At 46.8% G+C, this 13,432-nt stretch overlaps 1 protein-coding gene across 3 annotated transcripts in view; it reads right to left on the bottom strand.

The window, feature by feature from the left end:
- CAMK1D (calcium/calmodulin dependent protein kinase ID) overlaps positions 1 to 13,432 on the bottom strand; it is a 425,521-nt gene that overhangs the window by 256,799 nt on the left and 155,290 nt on the right. For all 3 annotated transcript variants that reach the window (XM_030323251.1, XM_030323252.1, XM_030323250.1), the window contains exon 2: positions 5,095 to 5,226. In XM_030323251.1, coding sequence (XP_030179111.1) covers positions 5,095 to 5,226 — 132 coding nt within the window. The remainder of the gene's footprint in view (positions 1 to 5,094; positions 5,227 to 13,432) is intronic.

Here is a 13,432-nt window from a genome sequence, read left to right as displayed (position 1 = left end):
CAGCCCCCATCCCCTTCCCATACACACCTGTTGCTGAGTTGTGCTGACCTGACCAACTCCTACGCCAGCCTCTTCAGGCCAGGAATGGCCAGTAACTGTCCCTCTTCCTTCTGCCACCCTGAAAGAGCCAGGCTCGCCTCTTGCACCCAGCCAGTGGCCAATAGCTGGGCTCCCCACTAATGGGATGGCAGGCTCATGTCAATTCCCCTGGCTTACAATGAAACCCGGCTCTTTGAAAGGGACCACAGTTGAGTGCCGTCCTAAAGTGAAACCTATCGCCTCAAGGAAACTGCCTGGCAGGTTTGTGCGTGCACATCTTTCCACACTCCTGAACACAGAAGGGCGTTCCCATCCCCTGGGCGGGGAGACTAGGAGGCAAGGACCCTAAACAGCTCTTCTCAACACAGAGAAGTTGGTGTGTTTGAATCATGAGGTGGGAGCAGGGGAGGTACCCCACCATAACCTCCAACACACTCGGTCTAGGATGGGGCCTGGGCATCAGGATGTTCGGAAAAGCATCCCAGGTGATTTTAACCTGCACCCAGGGTAGAAGATCACTGATTTAGGGAGAAAACAATGGAGACGCTCAGCTAGGACTCTCCAATGCACCCAGATGGAGAATATCCAATTTCAAAGCAGGTCCTCCCCAGATCCCTCCCCTCAGCAAGACAATCTCTGCAGCTGTGGAGTATCCTTGGGAACAGCACGGTGAACTCTGGTGCCACGCCTCATTCACACGGTGCCTCTAAACCAGGCTGAGCCTCGGTTCCCCCAGCTATTAGGAAAGGGATCTTCTAGATACATTTGTTTTGCTTCTCTTGTCTCCATTTTCCAGCTTCATGTTTCTCCTTCTCTCCTCATCTTGCATTTAAATGCACACTCCTATATATGCCTTTCTGCCTCTCCAAAAATGCACAGGGGGTTCTTGAAATTCGATTTGGGTAATGTCTGCCCTCGAAGTAAATAACACCATAAAAACTATAAGCTCTATAATCCAATCAGGGGATGGAACATTAAGAACGTGATATTCCATAAGGCATAAAACACTCCATTCCTGAGACTATAAAACCAACCATTCTGCTGGAGAAACTCATGCAGGATCATATAGACCCTGCCTCTTAAATGCCAGATGCGACCAGGAGTTCTCTGCTACACAGCAACTGTCTACTGTGATGTTAGTCATTTTTTATTCCTTTTGAGCCTGTTTTAATATCTATTTATCAAGTAGAAAATTCATTTTAGAACCACTTTCAGAGCAAGTATAAAGACATCCTTAAGGATAAATTAGCTACATTACTTTGATTCAATGAAATACATAAATCTCTCACCCTGCATAAGCTCACAGCCCATAAGAGCACAAGCCATCTCTCAGATGGGCCTGCTTAGATCAAAAATGGCACAGAAATGACTAGGTACAGAGCAGAAGCAGGCATAAAGTAGGTCTCCTTGGGACCCCATCTACAGTGATGTAGCTGTAGAAAGTACCAAAAGATTTTTTGTTCTACGTCATTTCAGAAAACTTTAACATCCACCAAGCCCAGATCACAACGATGTTCGAGACTGGCTGGTCAACTGGCCATCCCAAGACCCTCAAACTCAGTGAGTCTAAATCAGAACTCACCACCTGCCCTCCAGTGCTTGCATTTCTTTCTTTTAAAAAAAAATTTTTTTTAATGTTTATTTTGTTTTTGAAAGAGAGACAGAGTGCAAGCAGGGGAGGGGCAGAGAGAGAGGGAGACACAGAATCCGAAGCAGGCTCCAGGTTCTGAGCTGTCAGCACAGAGCCTGACATGGGACTCAAACCCACCAGCAGTGAGATCATGATCCGAGCTGAAGTCCGATGCTTAACTCAATAAGCTACCCAGGCAACCTGCTTGCATTTCTGATCTCAGTTAAGGAGCTACTATCCACCCCAGCTATCCAATCAGAAACGTGGTAGTTATCCTACAACCCTATCTCCTCTCAACCCTCTCTCCACGTCTTCCAAATCCCTATGTCCTGGAGATTCCATTCTGTGCACACCCGCATCTCTGTCTCTTCCATCCTGGCTCACAGCTCCTGTTTCAATGTGTTGCTTCCCAGACTCCTCTGACGACACTGCCCCGGTGCATTGAGGCCCCCCCGCGTCCAATCTATCCAATGTTCCACCACAATCTTAATGAAACAATCCTGATCACGTTGTTCTTGCATTAAAACCCTTCAGTGGCTATTCCATCGACTATGGAATGATGTTCCAAGTCCAAAGCAGGGAATGTGATCCCCTACAGTCCAACCTCTCCAACCCCATGTCCCCATGCCTCACCTTGAACCCTCTGCCCTGGTCAGATGAGCTACGTGCCGTTCCCAGCACACGAGCCTGGCTCCCGTCTGATGGGGTGGCTCCTCCTGGTCAGAATATCCCCCTGCCTCTCTGCACCACCCCAAATATACTCATTGTGTGAACCCACCTCCTCTAGGAAACGTCTGCTCACACCCCACCCCGAAGGAAGCACCAGACAGCCCTAGCCTTAAGCCTCTGGCCAGTCTTCTCTCACGGTATCTACAACATGATCACACTTACTCAGGAACACAAGGAAGGCAGAAACTATCTCTTATCTCTTCAACCTCGGTGCCTAGCAGTGCCACCTGGTGCATAGGACTTTAATAAATACTGGTTAAATGTGTGCATGTTTCAACGATCACATTCTAACGGCTCCAGAACTATTTTCCTGACCGCTCGCGTACTTTCAGTCTGGCTGCTTCTGATATGGAACTGCCTCTTATTTCACTTGCAAATCATCTGCGGAAGACCAAAACTACATCAGTACAGGAGATACGGAACCTTCTTATCCCCTGAGGAATCATTTCTCTGTTCTTTGTTCTTCAAAGAAGAATCACACTTCAAGGCCCTCCAACAGCTGGGAGTGAGAAACGATCGAAACGAATCCCTCCAAGTCCCTGCCCTCCCTGCTTCTCCATGCCCTCTCCCTAGAAGTGATTACTGACTCAGGCTCAGGGTTGAGACATTAATTAAAGGAGAATGATCATGGTGTAAACCAAGACTGGCTCGTGATGTCTGTATCTGGGGGTCCCTTGCCCGTGTAGATGCAGAACAACCCTGAGAATAAAAACTGACTTCCCTGGTTGTGTGGCTTCTAAGCCTATGACAGAGTTACCTGAAAATAAAGGTGCCATTCTCAATTCAGCAGTGGCAGCCCCTGGGCCCCCGGTGGAGGCTCTGGAAGGCTCTGGGCCCACCCAGAATCCTACCTAACATGTCATATATTTGCGACGTGGCTGCAAATACCCTCTCCCCCAAGTGCTGATTTCATATTGGAAGATAAGCAATTTAAATAAATGTTTCATTAACATAGTGCTTTCCTGCTCGATGCTAATGTACTCAGAGTAATTTGTTTTCCCAAATTCTCTTCCATAGACTCGTTTCACGCAATCCTCCACAGGACAATCTGAAACTCTTTGGGTCCCTAATAGACAATCCAGAGAACCTAGAAACCAACCAAACAACCAAACAAATAAGCAAAAACCCTTACACTGAAAAGCTGTCGAGACCTATTTGTTCTGGAACACATATCACACATGCTGCAGAACAGGACAGACCATCCTGACCATTTTGGTGGCCCTGGGTTCACAATGATGGCAACACAGCATAATTCAACAGACACTACTGGTCCCAGGGAGACAAGTGGGAGAGGTGGGTTACACTGGAAGAATGTGAGTATGTAAGATATTGTCTTGACGCCCTATAAGGCGTGTTCCCATTCCCCTTTGCTTATCTGTACATGAATTCTTGCTGTGTGTGGATTCCAAACCCCAAAAATTTCAAGGATATTTCCAACATCCTTCATTAATAGAAGCTCTTAAAAACTTCATAGCGTAATGCTCAGATACACTCCAAACGTGCAAAAGCAGGTACCATATAAGGGTTTGTTCCCCCAAACCTGTGAGACTCGGGGCAGCAGCATGATCACAGTGATGTGGGCAGCTGGCTGGGCAGCAAAAGACACAGGCATCTGGGTGGATCCAGCCACAGTGTTTTGGCTTTGTGTATGCTACTATGCTAGAGGCAAGATTTTGGTTCTATTACACGTGGGAGCAAAAATAAAACCCAATGAAGAGGTGAAGCCCTTGAGCAGTGCACTCTGTGGGATGGGCTGGGGGCCATGCACCGTGTGTGTGTGGCAGGAAGCAGAAGACCCATTAAAGAGCATGGAATAACCCTGGTCAATGGAGTTGGCTCTCCAGGCTCTGCCACAGAGGAGCCACAAGGTGTGGGACAAGTGACTCTACTCTGAGCTCCATCTCCTTCTTGTAAAAGAAAAGAAATGATAACAATACGAGCAGCAGGTGGCTACCCTGTGCTAAGCACTCACAACATAGCAGGTGCTGTTGAAAGCACTTTATAAACACTTGTTAGGCACCATCTCACCTACTCCCGAGGACCCCTGTGAGGGAGAGATCATTAATTCCAGTTCATGGAGAAGGGCTCAGAGTTCAGGGACCAGCCCACGGTCGCCCAGCTAGGGTGTGTTCAAAACCAAGTCCACCTGACTGCTGTTCTTTGGAAGAGTAGCTCCAATGACTGCCACAAAAGCTGTGAGATTATATATTATATATATATATATATATATATATATATATAATATATATAATATTTAATTGAAATGCCTTGGATTGTGAGTAGCTTGTTCTGTGAGTGTTCCGCAAGATGAGCAAACATTTCTAATAAATTTTAACTTGATAAACAAGCAATGTCTTGCAATATGAGTCGTATGTGACGCTGAACGTCACATGATCACGACTGAGCCAATGGTTCTTGAAATTCACTTTGGTATACAAGGGCTTTGGGTTGCAAGCATATTTCTGGAACAAATTATACTCGCAAATCAGGATTTTACTGCATATGCAAAATGCTCTGAATGCAACGTAAGAACATCAGTCATCGTTAACACAGCCCACCCCCTCCAGCGCTCGGATCACCCTCTTTGACCACCGCTGAGCAACTAGCTCCTGGCTGCAGCTCCTTCCCCTGGATTGGGACCCAACAATCCAAAGGTGGCTGGAGAAGGAGGCAGTGCCCCCACCCGGGTCACTTACTTTCTCAGAACTGCTATCTCGTTCTCTATGCTGCTCTCCTTGCCTTTCAGCGCCTTCTTCGGGATGCACTTCACCGCAAAGAGCCTGCCACTCGCCTTCTCTTCGGCTAAGACCACTTCAGAAAACGCCCCGCTGTGAACAAAAAGGGAGAAAAGGAAGCGGCTTAGACGCAGGAGTTGTGGCTCCTCCGATCCCACTACCAAGGTCTAAGGAATAATAACAACAATCGTCCGCATTACTGTTACTTTTTTTAGCGCGCATAGCTCCCTACTGGACTTCTTGATGCAAACAAGTACCTTCGTGCAATGGGACATGTGGATGTCCACGTGGGTTTGGCCACCGCCCGGTGCCACCTGCCACCCCACAGAACACTGCAGCAGTGGCCTTTGAGTGAACAGGGACACTCCCGGAATGGCTCCTGTGGAGAAAGAGCATGCCCATCCCCTTGCCAGCTCCCACACCCAAGTAAATGACAAAGTAGTGCCAAAATTTCTAGCTTCCTCACAGGTCCTTCCATCCCAAGAAAATTTCAGAGCACGCTGCAAACATTAATTAATTCTTAGAGACAGGTAAGGATATCATTGAAGCATGAGCTGGTGCAACGCGTGGTATTGACATGGGGTTAATTAATTGGCAAAAACACACAAGTTTTCAATAAGCGGCTTATTTTTTTTTAAACAAACAAGCAAAAGCACACATGATGCCCGGAGTGGGGGAGACTTTTCTGCCTGAAAATGTAAACTGAACTCTGCAAAGGCAGAGCAGCAAAGGACATTCGGGATTGGAGAGCTCATTTCTCCGAGGAGGCTCTGTGGTCATCGAGCCCCAGAGCCAGCACCTCAGCGGCCACCATGTCACCCACCCTAGGTACCATACTCGGGCTGGGGGGCAGAACTTCCCTAAGGGCTCAAACAGGAATAGGTTCGTCCATTACCCACTCGAGGCCTCAGTAACTTGGGCCCTGTGCACACGGGCCATGGAGAAACCACTGTCCACTGAGTCACTCTCTGTCTCTAGACTTGTCAAGGACCAACTCTTTTTCCTTCAGAGGGACACTACACACGGCTTCTACACAGTTATAATTAGAGACAAACGCTCCTACATCAAAAGAAACCACTAGAAGGACCAATATCAACCCAATACCAGAGCCTGAGGGTCTGTTCTTCAGTCAACATCAAAGAGATGCTTAAGCGAGAATTTCAGACTTTCCTCTCCCTCTGCTTACCCATCTGACAGGGACACACATCCATCCACAGACCAAAAGAAATACAAATATATAGTTTTAAAGTCCCTTCCGGGGAGAAGAATTCACTCTACTTAGCACAGTAAATTGTGAGTCTTCAGACAGTGTTCCTTCTGGAACATAAACTTGAGATAAATATATATCTATAGAATTATATAAACCCAAGGGGGAGAGGTTGGGGGTTCTACCAAAGAACCAAAGGAAAAATGTCAGAACCAAGATCTTCTGCCCAAATCCACACATCGAGTAGGATTTTCCCTCACAGCACCACATGCCTTGCATCGACAGAAATCTTCCAGAATCAACTAGAACTACGATTATGAAATAGAAACACAAAAAACCCACAACAGATTGATCACAGAGTGATTAATGGAATCAGACGTTCCCAGCGGCGCTTGGTCACGGCCAACGGATTCCGCCTACGGAAACCAATTCTTGGCAACTTTAGGGGATCCCCCGAACTGTCTCTTCTCCTCACCTCTGTCTCGGGGACAGACTGACACGGATTCACCACACAACAAGGGTTCTCAGGTGGAAGGAACCATGCACAATCATGTATATGGTCCCTTCTGCTATCCTCCAGGAGGTGGAACAAGGACGATGTTAGAGATAAGAAGAATCAGTGAGGGAAGACGAGGAGTCTGGCACGATGGGTGACTTTCTACTGGGGAGTCCATGCATTTGTTTTCAGTTTCCCTATTTGCCACTTAGGTCCCTGATGCTGATGACACCACAGTGGTTCCTCTCCTGAGTTTGTTGAACTTACCAGGTCCATTTTCCACAAGGGAGAGAAGCCCTTTAGCAGCAGTGACCACTGCCAGACCTGTTAGACTTCCCCGCTGCCCCCTGCCCCACTCTGCACCCACCACACTCCCTCCTCTTCAGAATCTGCACCAAGAGTAACAGACTATGCCCAACACAGAGGAGGGATTCGGCTTGGGTAGCTATCAAGCGCTCAGAAGAGTAAGCACCTCCTTATTCCATGGACAGTTCTCTCCCTGGAAAACAGAGTGGGAAGTGAGGTTTCTGTGTGAATTGACCCCTGGGGCCATGACAGAAGAGGGAGAGAACTAGGTCCTCCATCAGAGCCAGTACTGGTGGGCTACTGCAAGACACTGAGGTCAAGGTGAGGCACTGGCACTCTTGGATCGAGGGCTCTCTGCCTTCATCCCTGACTTCAGGAGGGATGGACTATCTGTGACCCTGAGTGAGGGCAGGACAGTGGGACATAGATATGTAAGGGGCTTCACAGGCTAAGCAGCTGGGGCTTGACCACAAGTCACCTGTGAAAGGGGACAAGGCAGGCCCCTGATGGCCAAGGATGCCCCCAAGACTCCAGACATCTCCATCAAGAGTTAACAAGTAGAATCACAAAGCCAAGGTTACGGTCCTATTCTCTCAGGCTGAAATGCAGTCTGCAATCCCATTTCTGGGCATGCTACCAAAAGAATCAATAGCAGGGACTCAGATATTTGTACACCCATGTTCATTGTCACATTATTCACAACAGCCGAAGGGTGGAAATGACCCAGATATGCATCAGTGGATGAATGGATAAACAAAATGTGATCTGTCCGTGCAGTGGACTATTATTCAGCCACAAAAAAAGAATGGAATTCTGACACCTGCTACAACATGGATGAACCCTGAAGACATTATACTAAACGAAATAGGCCAGAATCTAAAGGACAAGTATCATATGATTCCACTTACACAAAGTACCTAGGCTAGTCAAATTCATACCCAGAAAGTGGAACGGAGGTTGCCAGATTTGGGGAAGCAGAGAACGGGGAGTCAGTGTTCAATGGGGACAAAGTTTCTATTCGGGAAGACAAAAGATGTCCGGAGATGGATGGTGGTGATGGTTACATAACAATGTGAATTGTCTTAATGCCACTGAACCTCACACTTAAAAATGGCTAATGTGATACATTTCATGTTATGTTTCACCGCAAGAAAAAATAAAAAGTCTGCCCAGTTCTACTCAATGGCATTACCTGGGGATGGATGCACTGAAAAAACATGATAAATCTTTTCTCTCGTGGGGCGCCTGGGTGGCTCAGTCGGTTGAGCGTCCGACTTCAGCTCAGGTCACGATCTCACGGTTCGTGAGTTCGAGCCCCGCGTCAGGCTCTGGGCTGATGGCTCAGAGCCTGGAGCCTGCTTCCGATTCTGTGTCTCCCTCTCTCTCTGCCCCTCCCCCATTCATGCTCTGTCTCTCTCTGTCTCAAAAATAAATAAACATTAAAAAAAAATTTTTTAAAAGATATTTAAAAAAAAATCTTTTCTCTTGTTACCTCCTCAAGGAAAAAGAAATGAGTAACTACAGGTGTTGGGTACCATGTGACACAAAGCGCTTTGGCGCCTGTCAACTAATCCAATTCTTACAGCATCCCAAAAAGTGTACAGGGAGTTAGTTACCTGTAACCCTCTGAGGTGCTTTTCCATACACTCTGCTGGGCCACTGTGTGCTGCTGGCAGAAGGAGCCTGCCTCTCAGGCAGGGAGGATGACAGCCACGGAGGGTCACCCTGCCTCAGCATGAGCTGCCATCCTTCCCTGAGCGTGCAAATCCCCACCTCACTTCCTCATTTAGCCCAACAATGCGCATTTACCTCCTTCCACAGACAAAGCTCTCTGGTCTTCCTAGGGGATATATGATTAGCATACATTGTTACTGTTCCTGCAATAAATAGAAATCACTTGAAGACACTTACCCCATTGCAGGAAAGCTAATTAAAAACACCAGAAGCAGAAACACATGAATGAAGAGTCTGGGCACTTGCAATGTAATTACATAACAAAGTAATGTGTGTGTCTGGGCCGGGGTGGGGGTTGGGGGTTGGGGCGAGGAGAGAAAAGGGAGGCAGGCTGGGAGGGGGCCCGTGGCAGGAAGGAAGTCAGCAAGAAAAATGATCTGAGTCCATAAAGGTTTCAGGCAACCCAATGAAATAAATTCCTAGGAACACAAGCAGGGACAGAGAGTTACAGAGTTTTAAAAATACAGAGAGGTCAGAGGAGGCTGTACTCCATCAGCTGTGAAATACAAGCACAACACATTTAAAACTGAACGGTGGTTGGGGCGCCTGGGTGGCTCAGTCGGTTGAGCTTCCGACTTCGGCTCAGGTCATGATCTCGCAGTCGACAAGTTCAAGCCCAGCATCCAACTCTGTGCTGATGGCTGGGAGCCTGGAGCCTGCTTCGGATTCTTTGTCTCCTCTCTCTGCCCCTCCCCCCCACTCATACTCTGTCTCCCTCTCTCTCTCAAAAATAAATATTCAAAAAAAATTTTTTTTAACTGAACAGTAGAGACTTCCAGCCAGACAGAGCGCACCTGCGTCTTGAAATGGCAGTCTGTGAGGTGTCCTGCTTCTGCCTGGCACCCAGGACCCCATGCTCTCTGCAGTCTGCCTCCCCAACCCCCAACCCCCACCGCCTGCCTGGGATCAGGTGGTCTGGGCCCCCTGAGGAGGGAGGGGGTCTCCCAATAGCTCAGTCCAATGCTTCCTCTTGCTGTTCATCCTAGCAGTTTCCTGTGTGGCCTCCTTCCTAAAACTCACTTCTTCTGGGTTCTACAACACAGTTCTTCCCTCCTCCTCCTCTTCCTCCCCCTCCTCCTATCAAAGGTTAGTGCACCCCCAGGCTGCATCTCCAATCTCCCTTCATCCTACTCCATCCCTTCCCCCTGGAAAATCTGTTATTTCCAGTTTCCACCACCTGTTTCCACATGGCCCCCTAACCTTTATCTAAATTTTAATCTCACTCATGTGCAAATCTCATCTTGCCAGCTGTCTACGAGAGCTTTCTAGCTCAATCTCCCAACCAGCCTCTCGAGAGCAGCGTCACCAAAATTACAGAACAGTATCTTCATCCCAAAACTTCTTCCTGGGTGCTGTCTCTCATTTCTACCAATGAGATACGAATGAATGTCTGCATTTCAACAATGCAGCCAAGAAACCTGTTTCACTCGTCCATCTCTCGTTCAAGATCCCTGTCTGTTCTTCCATCCCTGCACCACTGCCCAGGTTCAAGTTCGGGTTATTTCACTCTGGACTACTTCCAGGACCCTCTCCTGGCCCCTCTGCCCCCAGCTGCTTTCTCCAACCTGCTACTGGCATTACTTTTCTAAAGCGAAGATTATGTTGCTGCCCTACCTAAAACTCTGAGCTTTTGTGTCTAGAAAGTAAAATTTCACCTCCTCTGCAAGTTATCGATGGCGCTCAAAGCTCTTCTCAACTTGACCCCAGCTTTGTGGCCTCATCTACTCTAGAGCCACCTTCGCCAACACAAACACGCCCCGCTATACACACATCACCCCTACTCCCACACCACATCAGTCAACTGGCGGCATGCCCTTTCAGACCACTGACCTTGCTTCAAGTCCTGCCCACTTCTCCACTTCCTCAGACATCATTCCTTTTTCTTTCTGCTTGGCGAAATTCCACGTATGTTTTAAAGGACCCAGCTCGTATACTTCCCTCTCTTTGTAGGCTTTCTCAGTTGCCTCCCCACCAGAAGGCCCTCATTCTGAGACTTGTACATTTGGCTTACACCTGCATTATCCCACTTACACATTCCACTGGGGCCTTTATGTACTTTCCCACGTGACAGCAGGTGTCCTAAGCCACGCTTTCCTGTGTCTCCATCCCTAGCAATACCAGCACCAAACTGGATGATCAGTTTGGACGATCTGAGGCTCTAGTCTGTGTCCCCATCTAGCTTTCTACATTTCCCCTGTGCCATAGACACCCAAGATAAATGATACACTCTACTGACCTTCCTCTCTGTGTTGAGGGAAATAATACAGTCCCTTTCCTCCTTCATAACGCATTCCTCCACATTTGTATGCAAGTCTATGCAGAAAGAACCTCAAAGCTTTCTCTCAAAGCATAAAAATTCTTTGAGACTTTCCCGATACATTTTAAAGCCCCAATGTTTATATAAAGCAGCACTATCAACAATAAGCCAAATTATGGAAAGAGCGCAAATGCCCAACAACTGATGAATGGATTAAGAAGATGTGGTACACACACACACACACGCACACGCACACACACACAATGGAGTATTACTCGGTGATGAAAAAGAATGAAATCTCGTCATATGCAACAATGTGGATGGAACTGGAGGGTATTATGCTAAGTGACATAAGTCAGTCAGAGACAGACAAGATACCATATGATTTCACTCTCATATGTGGAATTTAAAAAACACAACAGATGAACACAAGGGAAGGGAAGGAAAAGTAAGATAAAAACAGAGAGGCAGGCAAACCATGAGAGACTCTTAAATCCAGAGAACAAACTGAGGGTTGCTGGAGGGGAGGCGGGTGGGGGGATGGGCTAAGTGGGCGAGGGGCATTGAGGAGGGCACTTGTTGGGATGAGCCCTGGGTGTCATATGTAAGGGATGAACCACTGGGTTCTACTCCTGAAGCCAAGACTACTGTAGGCTAAATAACTTGAGAATAAATTAATATTAAAAAAAAGTGCACACTTGTGTGCCAGAGTGCTTCAGTAATATTCTACAGTTGCAGAATCCCAAGATCACTCTCTGTCCTGTTAAAAATATAAAATCAGTGACATTGTGAGATGATATTTCTCCCCATAAACCTTCATCCTGGTTAAATAAGTCAAATTTGGGAGGAAAGAGTAGAGGGCAGATTTTTTAGATGTTTGAAAGGACTTTAGAAAATGCATGTTCATGGGAGAAATAAAAATCCCAGTGTTTTAAAAACTGCATTTTTCAAGATGTCACAACATACTTATTTGATTTTTAAAGAACACTAACATTCCATTTTTGAAAAACATACCAAGTCTCCATCTAAATTAAATCTCTGTGACCAATTACTGAAAAGGTCAAACAAAAAATTATTCTTGAAACGCTAAATATTTTCAGCTCCTGAAGATAAGCTGTACAAATTACAAAAGTTGAAACCTTCCCCTTTTTCTTCTACATTTCAAAGAAAATCAAATCTCATCACCTGGAGGCAGCTCGCTCTGATTGCAAGCCAGGCACCCAGGAGGAAGTAAACAATGTTTTGCTAGCTGAATTTCCAAGACTTGAGGAAATGTCACATTTTCTGTATTGACTAAAGAATTCTAAACAACTACTTTTGCTTTTAACTTCATAAATGATGGCTTTGAAAAGGGCCGTTTCTTTTTGCTTTACCTAGTCAGCTGTGAGAAGGAACTCCACCGTGGTAAGGGTGGGCCACCCAGGACTTAGACTGTGTCTGCTATAAAGCCCTCCCCGCCCCTCCCCTGGGCTCTGGGAATTCCTTACACTCCCGAGTGGCCTGAAAATGCAGCATTTAATGGTTTTGTGAACTACCTGCCTGTTGTTAAAAAGAAATTCCTAGAGCCACTCAGGAAGCCATACCTTACCTCCAGATCTGCTACCATATACCGTCTTAGCCCTGGTTTCAGCTCCGCAGTTTCATTTACCCACAGTCAGTCAAGTACTAGAAGCACACGAGTCCCCTCCTGCCAATATGTAGCCTCATGCTCTGTCACAGTGTTCACCTCGCTTCATCTCATCAGATAGGCGTTTAATCATCTCACGTCCTCACAAGAAGGATGAGTACAGCACAAGAAGACATTTTGAGAGAAACTATACCCATGCAACTCTTATTACAGCATATTGTTAAAATTGCTCTATTTGATTGTTACTGTTGACCAATCTCTTACCATGCCTAAGTTATTAATTACACTTCCTTGTAAGCATGCATGTATAAGAAAAAACATACTATATGTAGTGTTCAGTGTTATCTGCAATTTCAGGCATCCACTGAGGGGGGGCAGGGGCAGGGCACAGATGAGGGGGACGAGAACTCAGAGCTCAGCCATGCCCAGAGCTACGCTGGCTAACCCACCTACTCACTACCAGTTATTAACCATAAAAGCAAAAACAAGATTCGATGAATTCTGCTTTCCAAATTGTTAAAAAATGTTTATTTATTTTTGAAAGAGAGAGAGAGAGAGAGAGAGAGAGACAGAGCACAAGCGGGGGAGGGGCAGAGAGAGAGAGAGAGACACAGAATCCCAAGCAGGCTCCAGGCTCTGAGCCATCAGCACAAAGCCCGACCCGGGGTTTGA

This window comes from Lynx canadensis, chromosome B4 (assembly GCF_007474595.2).
Source record: "Lynx canadensis isolate LIC74 chromosome B4, mLynCan4.pri.v2, whole genome shotgun sequence".
NCBI lineage: Eukaryota > Metazoa > Chordata > Mammalia > Carnivora > Felidae > Lynx > Lynx canadensis.
The sequence above is the reverse complement of the archived record's forward strand: the minus strand, read 5'-3'. Positions and strand labels throughout refer to the sequence as shown.